The sequence below is a fragment of the Carettochelys insculpta genome, chromosome 3, assembly GCF_033958435.1.
Source record: "Carettochelys insculpta isolate YL-2023 chromosome 3, ASM3395843v1, whole genome shotgun sequence".
NCBI lineage: Eukaryota > Metazoa > Chordata > Testudines > Carettochelyidae > Carettochelys > Carettochelys insculpta.
The window spans coordinates 79,093,369-79,112,427 of NC_134139.1; the positions used below are offsets into that span (position 1 = coordinate 79,093,369).

The window sequence follows — 19,059 nt, forward strand, 5'->3', positions numbered from 1 at the left end:
CTGCCTTCTAGTTGGAGTCTGCAACATAGCGGAGGGCTGTGAGAAAGCAACTACACAGCCCTGTGCGGAGAGGGGCTGCAATGCCTCCTCTTGTGTGCAGTCTTCCCCCTCCCTTGAGGAGGTAACTCCGCCCCTGACATACAGGGGATCCCGGCCACGTCCGCACCGAGCTCGGCACACTCGAAGTCGGTGCCGCATGTGCGGTGTCCTTCGGTGCCGGCAGGCTGCGTGCCTGCGCGCTCTGCACCGCCGGTTTTCCAGGGGTCGGTGGTACCGGCGCTTGTTTAGCCGCCGCCCTGCCTGCGGTGCGGGGCGGCTGGCTGATTATCGAAGGGTGAGCCGCTTGCACGTGGCTCTCCGTGCCGCCGCCGATCAGCTGTTGCTGCGGCTGGGGGCTGCTCGCTCCTCCCGTCCCGCTCGTTGTTGCTGCCGGCAGGGATCGGGCTGGGGGGCATACAGGGCATTCCGGCGTCCGCACCGAGCTCGGCACGCTCAAGGGCGGTGCCGCACGTGCGGTGTCCTCCAGTGCCGGCAGGCTACGTGCCTGCGCGCTCTGCACCGCCGGTTCCCCAGGGGTCGGTGCCGCTGCCTGCGGTGCCGCTGGTACCAGCGCTTGTTTAGCCGCCGCCCTGCCTGCGGTGCGGGGCGGCTGGCTGATTATCGGAGGCTGAGCTGCTTCCACGTGGCTCTCCGTGCCGCCGCTGATCAGCTGTTGCTGCGGCTGGGGGCTGCTCGCTCCTCCCGTCCCGCTCGCTGTTGCTGCCGGCAGGGATCGGGCTGGGGAGCATACAGGGGATTCCGGCCCCGTCTGCACCGAGCTCGGCACGCTCGAGGGCGATGCCGCATGTGCGGTGTCCTCCGGTGCCGGCAGGCTGCGTGCCTGCGCGCTCTGCACCGCCGGTTCCCCGGGGGTCGGTGCCGCTGCCTGCGGTGCCGCCAGTACCGGCGTTTGCTTAGCCGCCGCCCTGCCTGCGGTGCGGGGCGGCTGGCTGAGTATTGGAGGCTGAGCCGCTTCCACGTGGCTCTCCGTGCCGCCGCCGATCAGCTGTTGCTGCGGCTGGGGGCTGCTTGCTCCTCCCGTCCCGCTCGCTGTTGCTGCCGGCAGGGATCGGGCTGGAGATACTTTCCTCCGTTTCTGCGCTGATGGGGTGAGGGAGGCAGCTTTCCTTTTAAGGGCCCCGGAGGGTCCCTCCTGCTGCGGCCGCTCCGGCACTTCTGGCTGGAGGGCCTTGTCAAGAAGCAGCATTTTTTTTTTTTTTTTTTTTTTTTTTAAAGCCTGAAGAGGACATTGTTGGTGAGTCTTTGTGTTTTTAAGTGGGTACTTAGCACCTTCTTTGTGCCGTTTTCCCCGTCCGATGGTCTGCCTTAGCCGGAGGGCTGATAGCCCTAGCTCCTGGCCTCCGGCGCTTGTTACTGGGACTGGCGGAGCTGTCCCTCTCCTAGCTTGTTCGTTGTTGTTTTTTTTTTTTTTTTTTTTTTTTTTTTACAAAATAACAAACGGCTAGCTTATAGTAGCCTAAGTGCCTGAAAAAACTTTAAGAAAAAACAGATAAAGCCATTGAATACACTACTTGGCCTTAGCCTAGTTGGATTCCGTCTGCAGCCGACGGCGGTTAAGAGGAACTGGCGGGGACCGGATCGCGCACATGGCCGGGAGCGCGCGGGGGAGCGGCGCGCACCGGCGCATGTGCGGTCCGGCAGAAACTGCTTGGAAGATCCGATCTGCGGCGCCGGGCGAGCCCGACACCTAATGTGGAGCACCCACGGGGACACTCGAAGAAGAAAGGTTTTTACTCACGCTATTTCCTAACAAAGAAGAAACCAGGAGGTTGGAGGCCGATTTTTGGATCTATGGGGCCTCAACCATTACTTGCGCAAGCAGCGCTTCCGGATGATTACAGTAGCCTTCATACTTAGGGCACTGGACGATGGAGACTGGTTTGCAGCCCTCGACTTACAAGATGCTTACTTTCATATAACAATCCACCCGGCACACAGACGCTTCCTTCGCTTCATGGTCGGCGGGGAACATTTCCAGTGCAGGGTTCTTCCGTTCGGCCTATCCTCGGCACCCAGAGTCTTTACCAAAACCCTGGCAGTGGTATCAGCTTACCTGCACAGGCAGGGCATGTTTATTTTTCCATATCTGGACAACTGCCTACTGAAAGGGGCCTCAAAGGCAGAGGTCCTACGCATGATATGCGTCACCATGAACACGTTTACTTCGCTGGGCCTAGTTATCAACCTCGCAAAGTCAAAGACCAAACCCACGCAAGATGTAGAGTTCATAGGGGCGCACACAAACTCTATCGCATCAAGAGTATACCTGTCCGAAGCCCGCTTCCGCGCCATCAACTCCCTGGTGCAAGTCATGAGGTACAGCCCCGCGGTGCCAGTCCTAACGTGCCTGCAACTGTTGGGGCACATGGCAGCAGCGAAGTTTGTGGTACAGAATGCCAGGTTACACATGCGAAGCCTGCAGCATTGGCTGGCGAGTGTTTACAAACCGGCATCCCATACCGTCCACAGGGTAGTGTCGCCCACGATGGAGGTGCGTAGATCTCTAGCGTGGTGGGAAAATCCCAAGAACCTGTTAGTGGGGGTGCCCTTCCTCCAACCACAAATTTCTATTTTTCTTACTACCAACGCATCCCACATAGGATGGGGAGTGCACATTGTCAGCAAGGTGACGCAAGGTCTATGGTCCCCTGCGGAACAGACACTGCACATGAAGATACTGGAGCTCAGAGCAGTGTTCAATGCGTGCAGACATTTTCAGGAATACCCGCACGGCAAAGTAGTTGGGATCAATACCGACAATATCTCCACTATGTTCTACATCAATCGAGAAGGAGGGGCACGATCCCGTGCGTTATGCACGGCAGCAGTCCGATTGTGGAACTGGTGCATTGCCAACAACATAACGTTGAAAGCCTCGTACTTGCCGTGCGCCCACAACGTGAAGGCAGATCAGCTGAGCAGGCACTTCGCACTCACGCACGAATGGCAGATCCGCTCCGACCTGCTACGGCGCATATTTCGTACATGGGGGTTTCCCCAATCAATTTGTTTGCCACCCAGTACAACAAGAAGTGTCCCCAGTACTGCTCCAGAGCAGGAATAGGGCAGGGGTCCCTGGGGGACGCATTCATGATTTCATGGAAGGGCCCTCTACTCTACACGTTTCCCCCCACAACACTTATCCACAAGGTTCTGCAGAAAGCCAGAAGGGAGAGAGCCTGCATGATAGTCATAGTTCCAACTTGGACCGGCAACAATGGTTTCCCTTGGTTCTGCGCATGTTGGATCGTCCACCACTCCCCCTACCGGTGGCGCTGGACTTACTCACGCAGGCTCAGGGGTCCATAGTGCACCCGCACCTTCAGGGACTACGCCTACAAGCATGGTTAATCCATGGCTCAGCGCCTTAGAGAGCACATGTACGGAGGGAGTATGACAAGTCTTGGAGTGTAGCCGAAGGACCTCCACCAGGAGAACTTACGAACAGAAATGGACACGCTTTACTGCCTGGTGTTCTGCCAAACAGTTAGCTCCCCTTGATGTTCCTATAACTCTAATACTAGAATACCTATTGGACCTCAAAACGAGACGGGCTTTCTCTATCCTCGCTAAAGGTCCACCTCACCGCTATATCAGCTTTTCGGCATAAAGAGGAAGGGCCCACCGTATTCGCCCACCCTATCGTCACAAGGTTCTTGAAGGGGCTGGTAAACCTGTACCCCCGTCGAAAACCGCTACCGCTGTCGTGGAGTTTGAACTTGGTGCTCAGCGCGATATTGGGACCGCCCTTCGAACCATTAGCCACGGTACCACTCCAACTCCTTACCATGAAAACAACCTTCTTTCTTGCGATTACGTCAGCCCACAGTGAGCGAGCTCGCAGCAGTGATGGCAACGCCGCCCTGCACAGTATCCTCAAAGGAGGCGGTGATGTTACGGTTACACCCAGCCTTCGTTCCAAAAGTTTCATCGGAGTTCCATCGTAACAAAGCAATAATTTTACCCTCGTTTTACCTGAAGCCTCACAGCTCCGGCAAGGAGGCACACCTACATCTCATAGATGTGAGAAGGGCGTTGTCCTTTTACATAGACAGAACCAAGTCCTTCCAGAAAACGGACAGGCTTCTGGTGTCTGTCGCTCCCAGGTCAAAAGGGGAAGGCCTCTCTTCCCAGAGAATTTCAATGCACATTGTGTCCTGTATAAAACTGTGCTACGAGCTTCGAAAGACTCCTTTGCTGGCCCCGCCTAGGGCTCGCTCCACCACGGCGGTGGCGGCATCAACAGCCTTCTTCAGGGGAATCCCATTAAAAGACATCTGTAGAGCAGCGACCTGGTCATCCTACAACACCTTCGCCAAGCATTGAGCCCTGCATCGGGTGTTCGATGAGGATACCCATCTGTCGACAGCAGTCCTCTCCAAGGGCAAGCTGCAGATGAATCGATTACCCACCTCCTTACTTGGGTTACTGCTGGGTAGTCACCTATTGTGGAACACCCACGGGGACCACTCAAAGAAGAAAAAGAAGTTACTCACCTGTAGTAACGATGGTTCTTTGCGATGTGTCCCCGTGGGTGCTCCACCACCCGCCCATCCTCCCCGCTTCGGATCTCTGTCTGGTGTTTTTCAGGAACATCCGAGGCGGTTGGTTAAGGAACTGGCGGGGACAGGATCACGCAAGGGAGGCGGCGCTCATCGGCGCATGCGCAATCCAATAGAAACTGCTAGAAGAATTCCGATCTGTGGCACCGGGTGAGCCCGCCACCTATTGTGGAGCACACACGGGAACACATTTCGAAGAACTATCATTACTACAGGTGAGTAACTTCTCTTTTCCCTCTTCCTCCCTGTGGATTTTCATTTTAGCAGATGATATAACAAGGCACTAAAAGTGATGAGGCCACAAAATAGTTAAATGTCAGAAAGCTTGCTTACTGGCCAAACTCAGACAACAGCTGAAACATCTCCAATGACAAAAGAGCTCCAGCTTGTTCTGCCATCTGCTTGCTCTGCCTTGCTTGTCACTGTTGGAGAGCGTACATGGCAGCCCTTGCATGTCAATTTATAGTTTTTACCAAACATTGATAGTAGTCGCATAGACATATATACGTCTAGATTTGAGTCAGACACGTGCTATGCATCCCTGAGAACTTGAGAGAGATGGATGTGTTCATGTTGACAGAGAAAGCTGAACACTGGAACGAGTTATTTAAGTAACTGTAAAAGTCCCAAGCTTCCTCAGTAAATTAGTCTGAAATGCAAAGTCCTGTGAAAATGCCATTGTTAAAGGGTTAACTGTGGGCTGATAACAAACAAAATTTGAGTCCTTTTGACATAATTTGGAGAGGTCTACCTTGTCCTTGAATATCGCTAGCCCATAACTTTTGAACTTCATGAGCTGTAAAAAAAAATAAAAAAGTGGTCATGTAGCACTTTAAAGAATAATAAAATAACTTATTAGGTGATTGAGTTTCCGTGGGACAGACCTACTTCTTCAGATCTGGGAATTCTGATGAAAGTAAACTGGCACAGTGAAAATATAACAGATCGGAAAAAAATTAAATGAAAATTGACAAATCAGCTACATAGGATGGAAGGGGCGGGGCGAGGCGGGCGAGGAGGGAGAAGAAAATTTGCTGCAAGTATCTATCAAGTGACTTGCCTGTGATCACTGTGAGCATCCAAGATGGGGAAGCTGCCTTTGTAACGCGTAAGGTAATTGCTTCCTCTTTTAAGACCAAGCCTTCCTGTCAAACTTGAGGAGAAACTCCAGTTCAGGTGTCTTCCTTCGTAATCTGGTGTTAGTCTCTTTGCTTTAAGATGCAGATTTTTCTGGTGTTTAATACTATGGCCTGCTCCATTGAAATGCTCACTGACAGGTTGATGTGTATTCAGATTCCAAATGTCTTGATTTGTATTCATTAATTCTTTCGTAAAATGATTGTCTAGTGTGCCCAATATACGTAGCAGAGGGGCATTGCTGGAAAGCGATGGCATGTATAACATTGGTGGACGTACAGGAATATGAGCCCCTGATCGTGTAACTGCTGTGGTTGGGTCCAGTGATGGTGTCTCCAGAGTAAATTTGTGAGCAGAAATGCCAAGGGGTTTGTTGCGGTGAAGAGTTCCAGGATTAGTATTTCTGTGGTATGGCCTGTGGTTGCTGGTGAGAATTTTCCTGTGGTTAGGTGGTGGTATGTAGGAGAGCACAGGCGTCTGACCCAGAGCCTCTGGGAGTGTAGTATCATGTTCCAGTATTGGTTATAGGTTGTTGGTAATGTGTTTGAGGGGTTTGGGGTGAGGTCTATGGGTGATGACAAGCAGTGTTCTGTTACTGGACCTCCTTGGGCCTATTTAAAAGTAACTGGTTTCTGGGTGTTCATCTGGCCCTGTCAATCTCTCTTTCATTCGAAACAAAATATTCTGCTTAGAGCAGTTATTAGAATGGCCAGGAAGAGGAAGTTACTTCAGTTTAAGTTACTTATAAGAACCAAATATTTTAATTTTTTTTGAAGACTGTTTAAAGCAGACGTAGGGACATACAGTTACCTTATTGGTCAGCGTCATTATGGAAGTCTTTGCAATGTGTTTTTAAATTGCAGGGTTTTTTATCTTCAGGTGTCAACGGAAGCAATGGCGGATAGACCTGCCAGCCACTAGTGTAGTGATCACCTTCCACAACGAGGCAAGATCCGCGTTACTTCGAACTATTGTCAGGTATGCAGAGAGAGAGAGAGAGAGAGAGACACTCTATTGCCCTGAAAGTCACTAACTTGGAAAGTAAACCCCAGTTATTTGATTCCTTTTTTTTTCCCCCCCCACCAGTGTGCTAAAAAAAAGCCCATCACATCTTGTCAAAGAAATCATACTGGTGGATGACTACAGCAATGATCGTAAGTTCTCTCAGGGGTCTGAGCCTTCAATATCTTTACTTGTATCTCTTGGAGTTCTGAGTTGTCAGTTTGCTATTTGATCTTAGTTCTGTTGGATTTGTTGTTGTTGCCGCCATTTAACTGTAAAGAAACATGCAGTATGTTTTGCTGGTAGCAGATCATGCAAGAGAGAGCTCGCCATGCTATAAATAGTTTTATAATTAACTTCTGATATTTGTAGCAGCCATTTGATACCACTGTTTTAGAAAGGAATTGACATTTAAACAAATACTTTCATAAAAATATTAATACTGCTACCAAGAAATGGAAACAACTCATTTTTCATTAAGTGTTGAAAATGAAATTAGATTAGAGGTCAGTGTCTATTTCATTTCACTTGTGAGTACACATATCAAGATGCTATGAAATTGGGCTGTGGCCGCTGCAGAGATTTAACCTTGTAAAAGCCCATTTCTACAAAATTTAATAGTTACACCTAAAATAAAGTTGGCGGGATAACTTTTTAGTTTACAGGAACATGCATTTTGTAACACATTAGAAGTTGGTACATCACAGGTATTGGGAAAACATAAGGCAGGCTCAGTTTTTTAGTTGAAAAATTTTTCACTTGTTTGTGACTGGACAAGGGAAATTCATTTGGCCTTTTTATTAATTTATAAGCATGTTAAAATGTAAATATTTTGAAATTTTTGTGTTTTGTTTTGTGTTTTGCTGAAAAGCTAATTTTGTAATTTCTTTTAATGATTCTGTCAGGTAGCACGTCATTTATTTAATTCTTGTCTCTTCTAGCTGATGATGGTGCTCTTTTGGGGAAGATTGAGAAAGTGCGGGTTCTTCGAAATGATCGTCGAGAAGGTACGTTTTGTAGAATTACTTTGGAGAGGGGAAAATGCAGCCTAAAATCCAAGCAAGTTTAATTGTTGTGAAGAGAATGACATCTGCATTTGGAGTCTCTTTGTGCAAAGTAGTATGCACGGATCAGTAGAGCAACAAATAAAGTTGTGGTTAAGTGTCTAAATAGGAGTTTTCCAGTCTGGTTCATGCACTTCTTTCCACTGTTTGTTACTTTTTCTTCTCTATTGACCGGGCACACTGATCACTCGATTCACAAGTTACAAAGACTTCAGACACCAGCTTCTTGAGTCTGGTTTAAAACCATAGCATTGTGGGGCGCCGTCCTACAGCTGTTTGTTGATGTAACTTTGAGGTTGACTGCTACTGTTACTAGGCTGCCAGTTCTGTCACTGAAGCAGTTAGAATTATAGGATGGTTTGAGATTGTTCAAAAGCTGGCACTGACACAAACAAAATCTCTTGCCAGTGTATAATTAAAGGTACACTAGGCACAAGAATTTTCACTCTGCTGGGTATTCCGTGCTTGAATATGTTGTTTGGACTTTGATTGTAAGCAGTTCTTTGATGGGGATGGGTTGGGGTGTGGGGGGAGAGTATTGCTAAGAATAGCGGTTCTCAACCAAGTGAACATATACTCCTGGGAATATGCAGAGGTCTTCCAAGGGGTACATGAACTCATCAGAATATGTGCCTGCTTTGTACAAGAAACTACATAAAAAGCACTAGTGAAGTCAGTACAAACGAAAATTCCAAGGACAATGATTTGTTTATACTGCTCTATATAGTACACACTGAAATGTAAGTGCAATATTGTATTCCGGTTCATTTGATTTACAATCTAGTAAAATGAGAAGGGAAGTAAATTTTAATAAGTGTGCTCTCATCCTTTTATATTTTTATGCCAGATTTTATGAGTGCTTTTGGTTTTTTTGTTTTGTTTTTGTTTCATTGTTAGTGAGGTGGAATTTGGGGGGACAAATCAAACTTCTGAAAGAAAACAGTAGTCTGGAAAGGTCGCTGATTTTGGAACACTCATTGGCTATGTCTACACTAGCATTCCTCTTTTGAAAGAGGCATGCAAATGAGGGAAATCAAAAATGCAAATGAGGCAGATTTAAATGTCACTCATTTGCCTATTCATCTTTCAAAAGAAGAAAAGTAGTGTAGACACGGCTGTTTTAAAAGTAAACCCCATCTTTGAAAGCACCCTTCTTCCCACTTTTCCCATTTAAAAAATGGGAAGAAGGGTTCTTTCAGAGATGGGGTTTTCTTTTGAAACAACCGTGTCTAAGCTGCTTTTCTTTCGAAAGAAACTTTTTTGAAAGAATACGCAAATGAGGTGCTAGATATGTAAATCTGCCTCATTTTCATATTGATTTCCCTCATTTTATGCCTCTTTCAAAAGAGGAATGCTAGTGTCGATGTAGCCACTGGGATCTATTGAGTTAGGTGGTATTGTTTTCCAGATCATAACTGCACTTAAAGAAAAATGAACAAGATAATGGTCAGTGAAAAACTTTGAAAGCAGAGATCTTAGTGTGGTAACAAACACTTGCAAATTTTTTTTAATTTTTCACAGTACAATAGAACAGTAGAGTGCATGAGCTATATTCTTTCTGGTTCAGAGGAGAAGAGAGCAGGATTGCACATGTGTACCTGAGGACATACTTTGGTTAACAGATCTTTTACTGGTGAGGTATGTCCCAGAGGAGTGGGGGAAGGGAACAAACTAATATATGAATAATATTCGATACAATTCCTGCCCTGAAGAACAAGCAGTCTGTTTAAGAATTTTTCCTGAAATATACAGCAATATACACATTTACAAAAAGCAGTATAAACAAAACAATGCATCAGAAATATTTTATCATGTCATCAAAAGCATGTTACTAATGTTGAAAACAAATATAGAAAATATCTCTAAGTTGATGTGATATTGAGCTGAACATTAAAACTTAAGATGAACAAAAATAAGAGAAATTAAGTGCTGCAGAAATTTAGAAAGCAGAATGTGAAGATGGGAAAAGGTTGGAAAAGAAGGGGACAAGGTAAAATGAGTCATAACTAGCAAATTGGGAAGCCTGATATTTTTGAGACATGCTGCAAAAAAGTTGAGAAGACAACATGGGAGTGGAAGTTAATGCAAGTGAAATCCAATAAGTGTATTTTGAGAAAAGGGACTTGAAAGAGAAGAATTAAGACAGTTGACACTACTGGGATGATGTAGGTAGGGGGAGCAATTATTTAAAACTAAAAACAAATGAGAAGTAAGTAGATGAGAGTGAAAAGGAGACAAAAGAAGCTGATGGTCAGAGTAGAGCGGGTGAAGTGGGGAAAATACTAGATGAAATGTGAGGAGGGTAGAGCCATAAAAGTGCGGATGAGGTTTTTAAATTTGATGTAGAAATGCACAATGGAGGGGACTGCAGGACTTCATTAGCAGCTGAATGTCAGACTGAAGGTAGGAAAAGGTAAGTGGGGAGTGCTTGAGAGGAAGTGGTTGTAGTAATCTATACGACAGCTAGGCTTTTGGCAGTTTGGATAAACAGGAAGGATGGATTTTAGGATGTTACACATGAAGAAGCAACAGGTTTTGATGGGAGCGGGAGTGTAAGTAGAGAAGGATGGTAGTGAATTAAAGATAGAATCCCAGAGTTGTGATCTTCAACAATGGATTGTGAATAGTGTTGGAGAAGTCATGAGAGAACTTAAGGATTTCAGTATTAACTATATTTAGTTTATGAAAGAGGTGAGACATTGAGAAGTGAAGATGGGAGGAGCATAGATCTGCATAGGTGTGGTAAGGAACTGTAGGAACAGAAGAGATCACTCATTCAGCAGTGCTAGAAGAAGTGATAAAAAGAAGGGAACCAAGAGCAAATCCCCCAGGAACATACATTAGGGGAGGGGGAAAAGTGGTGTCTCAAAAGATCTTTTGAAGTGGTCTGCGAGATGGGAGGAGCACCAGAAAAGGACAGTCATGAATGGCCAAGAATAGGTTGGATATTGCAAAGGTGCTTAAACATGGACTCAAAAGTCCTGGTTTTAGAAGACCAGTGTAGACGGGGTAGATGCCAAATTACAGGCAGTTAAGGAATAGAAAGTGTGCTCAAGGAGTCATGAGGTAAAAAAGTAGGGCAGAAATTTGTCAATGATGTCCGCTTTTTGCAAATATGCCACTGCCTGGGTAAAAGGGTCACTATAGCAAGTTTTTGGGAAAGTTAGGGCTTGTGAAACTTGTGAGTTTAGACCACTTAACCATACCAGTATAATTTAAAGCATCACAAACCCCTAATGTGGATGCAGACATGCTGATGTAATGATGCATATGCCAGTATAGTTATTGCTGTAAGAGAAGGGGAGTAAGATGCCCTGGTAAAGCACCTTTTTATCTGTATTACTGCATTTGCACTAGGAGTTGCACTGGTATAACTTGACAGAAAATCATATCTTATCAAAATAATTAACTAAGTACAAAAACTGTAGACCAGCCCTTAGCGGACTAGAAATTATCACTTTTGACTATTTTATCCTATAATCATTTTACTAAATCTACACTAGCTAGGCGTGTTAACGGGCTTCCTGGATTGGAATGCTAATTACGTTTTGGATGACGAGGCTGTTGTCTCCTTACTGGTGATGTTCTTCCTCCTCTGACTTATTTTTTCTTAGGCTTGATGCGCTCTCGTGTCAGAGGGGCAGATGCAGCACAAGCTAAAGTATTGACATTCCTGGACAGTCACTGTGAATGCAATGAGCACTGGCTGGAACCTCTTCTGGAGAGAGTGGCTGAGGTTAGTTTAAGATGTATGCTCACATGGGTATAAAATGATTTATACAAAGTTTATTTTATGCATCAAGAAAAGCCTGTTTTTTTTTTCTCTTGGAAATGAGAGAAGAGATGACATGAGTGTTCGGTGGTGAAAGCCCACTTCTTGATCTTCTAATGTAAACAGTAGAGCTTAATATGTAAATAGTCTTCATAATTTTTCTACTCAGTTCAGCATGCTCCTGGGTTCCTCAATAACTTTTTTTCGTAGGAACTTTTTTTTAAGGAATGGTAAGTCTAGGAATAATTCTCATCACCCCTGAGGGGACAGAGGGAGTAAACTGGAGTTCTCAGCCAGTACAGCCCTTTGGAGAGGGGCAGTATTTCCCCACCCCCAACCTCTCCCTTCCTCTCCCCAGGCTTCTGTTTTTCTTGTCTCTGTGCCCGTATATTTCCACTCCTCTTCCAGCTACACTTCAATGGGAGCCATGAAATGTCTTTTAAACCCCTGCATTAGAACAGGAGATGGTACTTTTTATTCTGAAGTTCTGACTGGAGAATGGAGCCAAGACTTCTGAGTGAATTACTTGGAGGAAGCATCTGATGCATTTTGCTCCACGTCAGCCAAGCCCAGCAGTACAGAAGTGGTTAAATACGCTTAAACTTGTTTTCTCACCATTATGATATTGGAGGTACCTCCCTGAGAAGCAGACACACTAATCATTTGTGAAATCTCAGATGGTTCATTCTTTGATATATTACAGTTTCATTGTCTGGCTATGTCTACACTACAGCCATCTTTCGAAAAGTTCTCCTGGAAGATCTCTTCTGAATAAACTTTTCAAAAGTGTGTGTCCACACAGCAAAAAGCAGATCAAAAAATCAGTCTGCTATTTTGACAGAGTGTCCACACGGCCCCCGCTCTTCTGAAAGAACAGGCTAAGGATGGAAAAATCTGAAGAGATTAACAAGTAGCTTAGTGTGGTGATTTGAATTGGACCAGTTTGCATGTTGGCCCTGCTGTAATATTGTCGCAATTAGTGTAAGCTGCACCTTTCCCTTCCGAGATCTCTCCAGAGGATACCCTTTCCTCTCCCCTGCACCCCCTCTGCCTGACCCAGGTGTTGGGGCCCTACCTTCTGTCTGGGAATGGAATCCTGTGATTTTCCCACACAGACTGGGGCTTTGGTTTACAATAGTTTACTTACCATGGTTCCCCAACAAGCCTGATTGGGTTTGGCACCTGCAAGGAGCCTTCCTTTCAGGAGCAGTGGCCACCAGGTAAACATGGTGACTCAAAGCAGCTTTTCCAAAACAGAGAGAGTTGATTCATAGGAACATTACAATAAAGAAAAAAGGGTTAAAACAATAGAAGGCCCACACACACACACATTGTCTTACCTATAACTTATTCCTTCACTGCCTAGAGGAAACCCAACCTGTCCCAGGGCACTCCCATGTCTGGTCTGGTCTGCTTCCCTTCAGACACTTTTTGTTCTATGATCCTTTTTTTATGCCCCTCCAAAGTTCATGTGTGAGTTCCTACCAATTCATTTGTCAGATCCAATTTAGCTTCTGGGATATTTTCAAGAAAGGCTATAAAAGCTTTTTATGTTTTTGTTTAAACATAGTGATACTCCTGAAACTGGCCATACAACCTTATGTAACCCGGTTGAAGTGAAGTCAGGGATAAGTTTTAAAGTTGATGGTTGTCTGCATTGTCTGTTGGGAACTGGTTGATGTAAAGCTGTATTCTGACCTCTGCTGTGAGGTGACATCTTGCAGGAACTAATCCTTTGAAACCAGATAGCAAATGTAATCGTAATCAAATGTTCACAGAAATAATACAGGTAGCTCGCATGCTCTTCACAACCCCAGACATTGTCATTCCCATTTGTCATTTCTTATTTCCTTTATCTGTTCTTTAAATAAAGGCGGCATTCATGTCCAGGGACAGTTGATACTCTCTGCCATCACAGCCTAACTGTAGACCAAATGTAAACTTTGACTGTCCGTCTTATTTGGCCATGGTAGACTTCAAAACAAACCAGATGTCTAGAGGAGAAAAGGATTGCATTGTAATTGAGGAGAGAGACTTGGTTCTATTTCCACGTTTATCTCAGATTTCCCATGTTGTTTTCACTGAATCTCTTAAATTCTTTTCACACAGCAGCAAAACAAGGATATCTGTAGGACCTCAGAGTGGTATCGTGAAGCTTAATTTTCATGAAACGATTTTTAAAATCTAGTAAAGATATTTTTAAAAAAGCAAAATATTTAGAATCTAAAGGATACTTCCTGATGTCCTCACTACAGTTTTTGGTGCACCAAATCTCTAAAGCCTGCATTACTTCTCTACCAGATATTAAAATGAAATACTTTGCTACTTTGAATGTCCAGGGTGATTCATATTGTGTCCACACTTTATTTCCCTTCGTCATAACCACAAAACCCATACCTTTCCAATTATGTGTGCTATTGCAAAACGTTGTGGGAACCTTACAGAACTAAAACAGGAGGATAAAATTGTGGAAGATTTTTCGCTTCACCTTCTGTTCTGGTTTTCAAAATGCACTTCTCACAGCCTGTAAGATTTCAACAAGGGAAATTACATATTTTTCCACATAGCAAATACACTTTAACTAATGGCCACTGTAGGGGAATTGTTCATTTTAATCTTTTCAGTGGAAGTTCTGAATCCCCTATTTACAGAAGCATGCATCTTAAGTTAACACTTCATATACATTAGCAGTTTTAGAAGCACAGTGCAAGGATCAATATTAAGAATATATAAATACTCTGTCCATTTTGCTGCCAAACAAACAAAAAAATTCTTGAGCAAAACCAGGGAAGAAATAAAACCGGAAACTTATGCATTATTTGAAACGACTAGTTGAAACTCACAATTTAGCTTCTGGGACATTTCAAGAAAAACTATAAAAGCTTTTTATGTTTTTGTTTAAACATGGAGATACTAGTGTATGTATATCAATGTGAAATGGATTGATTCCTGGCATGTAGGAATCAGGTAGATATGTAGATAGCAAGCTGCCACCTACCCCATTACACCAACCCCTGATGTATAAGAGTCATATCTGGAGCTCTGCTGTGTTGTGGCAAACCTCATATTGGGGAATAACAAAGATGGGTTGGGCCGCTCAGCTGAGCCATGCAGAACTATTTTTAGAAGTTACAGCTTGCAACCGGGAAGGTTGTCTCACTGCTGGGCTTTGAGTCATTTTCAACTAAGGAATGAGCAGTATTTAGTTTGGAATTGCTTGCTACACATCGATTGTACCACATTGCTGTGTATACTAAAAACAACCAGATAGGTTCAGGGTGCTCACCATGGGCACCACGTATCTGCTACTATATTCAAGAGGGAGTGTGTGTTCAAGAACTCCAAAGCAGTAAGGGCTAGGTCCACTGAAGTTGATCTACATCTTCCTTTTATCATAACTTAAAGGAAGATAAGGGTTTGGTTGTGCCAGGACAATGGGATGTGTCTGAAGTGAGATTACTTTTCATAACTCATGCAGAAAAGAAACCATCACTAGGGAAGTGGCTGGGGAAGCTCTCCCTCTGCTGTCCAGGACTGCTTGAACCTCGTAATGCCCGGGTGTCCATGCTAGTGGGGCACTGCAGTTTTCTTCTCTTCCCCCTAGCCCCTGCACCCCATATTTGTATCGGGGGATGCATAAAACTATACAGAAAAGAGACAGTCACCAGACAGGTGAAAGGGGTGGGCCTGGGGGTGGCCCCCTGATTTGTACAGGGATGTTGCTGGCTGTTCCCTACAGTTTGGTATATGCATCACTGTGGCTGGTGCGTACAGTGGGCAGCTGAAACTGGACCGGCCCCAGCTGGGGGGACATGCACCCATCCCCCAGCTCTGCCCACTGGAGCTGCAGCAGCCACAAAGAGGCACTTCTCACCTGTCTCCAAGCTGTTGCAGTGATAAAGGGCTAGGGCAGCCTGCATACTGAACCCCTCACCCCAGCCCCGCTCCAGAACAATGATTTAAATCAGGGGTGCCCAACCCTTTTTCATCAGAGGCCACATAGCAATTTTTTACATGTTCTGGGGGGCTGAACACAAAATTGCCCCTTCCCCCAAACCCAGGATTAACCTACTTCATACAATACCTGCTTCCCTCCCACCCTCTGCCGCTCCTTTGCGGTGGCTGCCGCTGCCGCCTCAATGCGCGGCACTGTCCTACTCTCTTCCCCGATCTGCAGTGTGGCTGGCTCCCTCCCCTGCCGTGCTGAAATAATGGAACTAAATTTAATGGGTTTAACAGCTGGATCCCTCTTGCTGCCCTACCAGTCATTAAACAAATTTAATTTAGTTCTATTATGTCAGCATAGCAAGGCCGGGAGCTGGGGGAAGAGCCAGCAGCGGCAGTGTCCAGAGCCGCAAATGGCTCCTTAAAGAGCTGACGCTGTGCCACCCACTCACTTTGCTGGCTTGGATGGAAGGGCACTGGTGCCAGCTTCGCAGGCTGGATGAAAAGGCTTCGCAGGCTGGGTTCTAGGCCGAGAGCTATGTGTTGGCCATCTCTGATTTAAATGAAGAAAAACAAACATGAATTGAGTTAAGAACCCAAACGAGGCTGGGCACATCTTCCAGTTTTTGAACTAAGGGAATATCTGAGTTTTGGACATATGTTACCCGGGCTTTCATCTTTTTTGTTTGTGTTACCCATTCCTGGAATAGTTAGGATCTAGCACACTTGAGCTGGTTGGAAAATGACTGCTAATTTGAGAGCCACACGGGTTTGTTTAGTGATTAGTTTTTGTCTGTGTCTTTTTACATCTAGGATTGGAGCAAGGGTGGGAAAAGCAAATAAAAGCCTGTTTTGCCTTTGCCCTGTTCAGTCTCAAATTTAATTTGTGTCTGTAGGTATTTGACCTAATCAGATCAAGCTAATTATTGCATTATTTGTCCCTCTACTCTGAATGCAACACAGTGTTCCAGATTTAAAGTCTTTGATACATGCATGTGTGCCAAACTCAAATGATATTGGTTAAGACCTTGAGCTTGAATTTTAGTAACAGACCCAGTTGGATCCTCAGATTAATTTACTAGGCTGTAGGTTTCAGACAACTTACTCAATAAAGATAACATTGCTCAGCTTCTGTATAGTACTCCATATAATTCCGCTAGTTTTGCTGAGGTTATAAGGATTAACAATTAAGACTAAATGAAAATAAAACATGGTTTTGATATTTCCTTATTTGGACACTCTGAATTGACTAATCAGAAGAGAGTATTTTACAGTAATCACTTTCAATATGTGCAATTAAAATATTCTTGCAAAAGTTCAGTAGTGCAAAGGACAAAATAGTTGGTAACCAATTAGAACATAGTGTGGGTTGCTGAACACAAGTGGAATTTTTATACCCTATTACTTGGAATGAAAATTAATCAGATAAGTAATGTTAAATGCATGATTAAGAGATTTAGCCTCATGTCATATTTAACATGAGTGCTTCTCTATTATAGATTAATAAAAATCAGTTTTCTCCTCTTTATATTTTTCACACTAATCTAGAGGGCTTATTGAGTTACATGTTTTTGGTTCTGTTCATGATTGATGGCATTGTGTTCTGAAATGTTATCCATGCATGTTGTCAGTGATGAAGTCTGTATGTGATATCTGAGCCCAGAGTTCTGGTGCTATCACTTTGCATGGAAGCAGATATTTCTCAAGATTGTTCAAACAACTTCTGACTGGTCGTTGCTTGTTTGAATGTATTTATGTAAGTATGTTTTCAGAAATACTTAACACAAAGAAGTGGAATATGCCAAGCTGTCACATTTGGATTATCACAAAATCAGTAATCTTAATGGATACATTCAGGAATAATGGGAGAGCAAATTCAGCAAATGTGATTAAAGTCTTTGCATTTGGACAGCGTGTTGTCTGGAATAGTACTCAAAACAACTACTGATGGATATGACAGCTATCCAAAGGCTTTGTTCCTAGAAATTAGTGACTTTTCATGGGTTTAATATTTTGAAATTTTTTCCGACCTACTTGAGTATTTGAATGAGGAGTCAGGCGACCTCCTTAAGAACCCCGGTTTCTCAATATCACATGCTATTGTGGAATGTCTCAGTGCTAATGAAAGAATCTCCTGATGCAGCAGGTCAAAATATACTTTTAAAAAAAAATGGGTTAAGGTGGTAGATTCGTGAAGACCTGAGAAATATTGCTGGAGATGAGATCTGATGTCTGGAGCAGCTTTGACATGTTCTTTGAGCTAGTTTTAAGCTGTGAGAATGGTGCAAGAGCTTCCATCTTGCCTTCTGAGGTTTGATGTGTGGAGCAGTGATGTCTGTTTCCGGATCAAGTCGAAGGGAAGAGATTGTACTATATAAAAGTAACCTAAGATGAAAAGGTGGGTAAAAGCCATAAAATGAGTCAGCCATTTCTAGAGGTGATAGAGAGAACTCCTTTGAGATAGCAGATGTCAGAAATTTTGACTGTTCAGAGTGAGTCAAAACCAGGATCAGCGGTGTAAATGGTCTTCCCCTACACTGTTCAACATCTCATCCTGCTTGAATTTTTTCCCTCTTGATTTCAATATTACTTTTTAATATTTTATTTTAGGACAAGACCAGAGTTGTGTCTCCTATAATTGATGTAATTAATATGGACAACTTCCAGTATGTGGGGGCGTCAGCTGATTTAAAAGGCGGTATGTACCTGTACTGGAATATGAGTCAACAAAAAATTAATGCAACACAGTGCAAAACAAGGGGTCACTGCATTCACAGAACTGACAGCATTTATGTACCATTGTTCCTTTTTTTCCAATGATCTATTTGGGCTTTAATACTGTTTTCCTGAGCTTAGACTGGACTCCAATTGGCTTCTGATTCTGTTTAAAAACTGTGTGCTTTGAGCTAAAGACAAGCTCTTAGGGTTTGTACTTCCCTGAATTCTCATAAAGAACTCACTGCTGTTGTGATAATTTTGTATGTATTTCAGGAGCAGCACATGGCCAGTATTTGATTCTGCTCTTAATTTAGAGCTTTAGTTTAGTTTATCACTGCTCAGCTTGGCAAGTCATCAGCAGCGTTTGTGCTTATTGACTTATCTCCATGTTCTGCACCAATGCAAGTGTGCCCATCATTTATTTAAAAATTAAACTCCTTTTCAATTTGGGCTGAGTATTTGTATTATCAGTCATGAATTGTGTGCATTGGTAGGGTACAGTGGGAACCTTCAAAAATGTGTAGTTGTTGGGAAGATTCTACTGTTCCTTAATTGTATAGTGGAGAACTCAAGATTCTACTATTTCTTAACATTCTTTCAAAATAATAAATTAAAAGCCCTCCCAGAGCCTATGAATAGTTGACTGTCAAATGTGTTACGTGACACTCATAAAACTTCAAACCAGGGGTCAGCTCTTCTGTTCTGCCACTCAAATGAGAGAGAAAACCAAGTGGATGAGTGATCTCTAAGCATTCTGGTGACAATGCCAACTTTCTAGAAATACAGAAGTCTAGAATTT

The 19,059-nt window shown here is 44.1% G+C and overlaps 1 protein-coding gene across 2 annotated transcripts in view; it reads left to right on the top strand.

The window, feature by feature from the left end:
• Nucleotides 1-19,059, top strand: part of GALNT2 (polypeptide N-acetylgalactosaminyltransferase 2) — a 154,602-nt gene that overhangs the window by 103,884 nt on the left and 31,659 nt on the right. For both annotated transcript variants that reach the window (XM_074988657.1, XM_074988658.1), the window contains 5 exons: nucleotides 6,639-6,737; nucleotides 6,846-6,913; nucleotides 7,703-7,768; nucleotides 11,440-11,561; nucleotides 18,153-18,240. In XM_074988657.1, coding sequence (XP_074844758.1) covers nucleotides 6,639-6,737; nucleotides 6,846-6,913; nucleotides 7,703-7,768; nucleotides 11,440-11,561; nucleotides 18,153-18,240 — 443 coding nt within the window. The remainder of the gene's footprint in view (nucleotides 1-6,638; nucleotides 6,738-6,845; nucleotides 6,914-7,702; nucleotides 7,769-11,439; nucleotides 11,562-18,152; nucleotides 18,241-19,059) is intronic.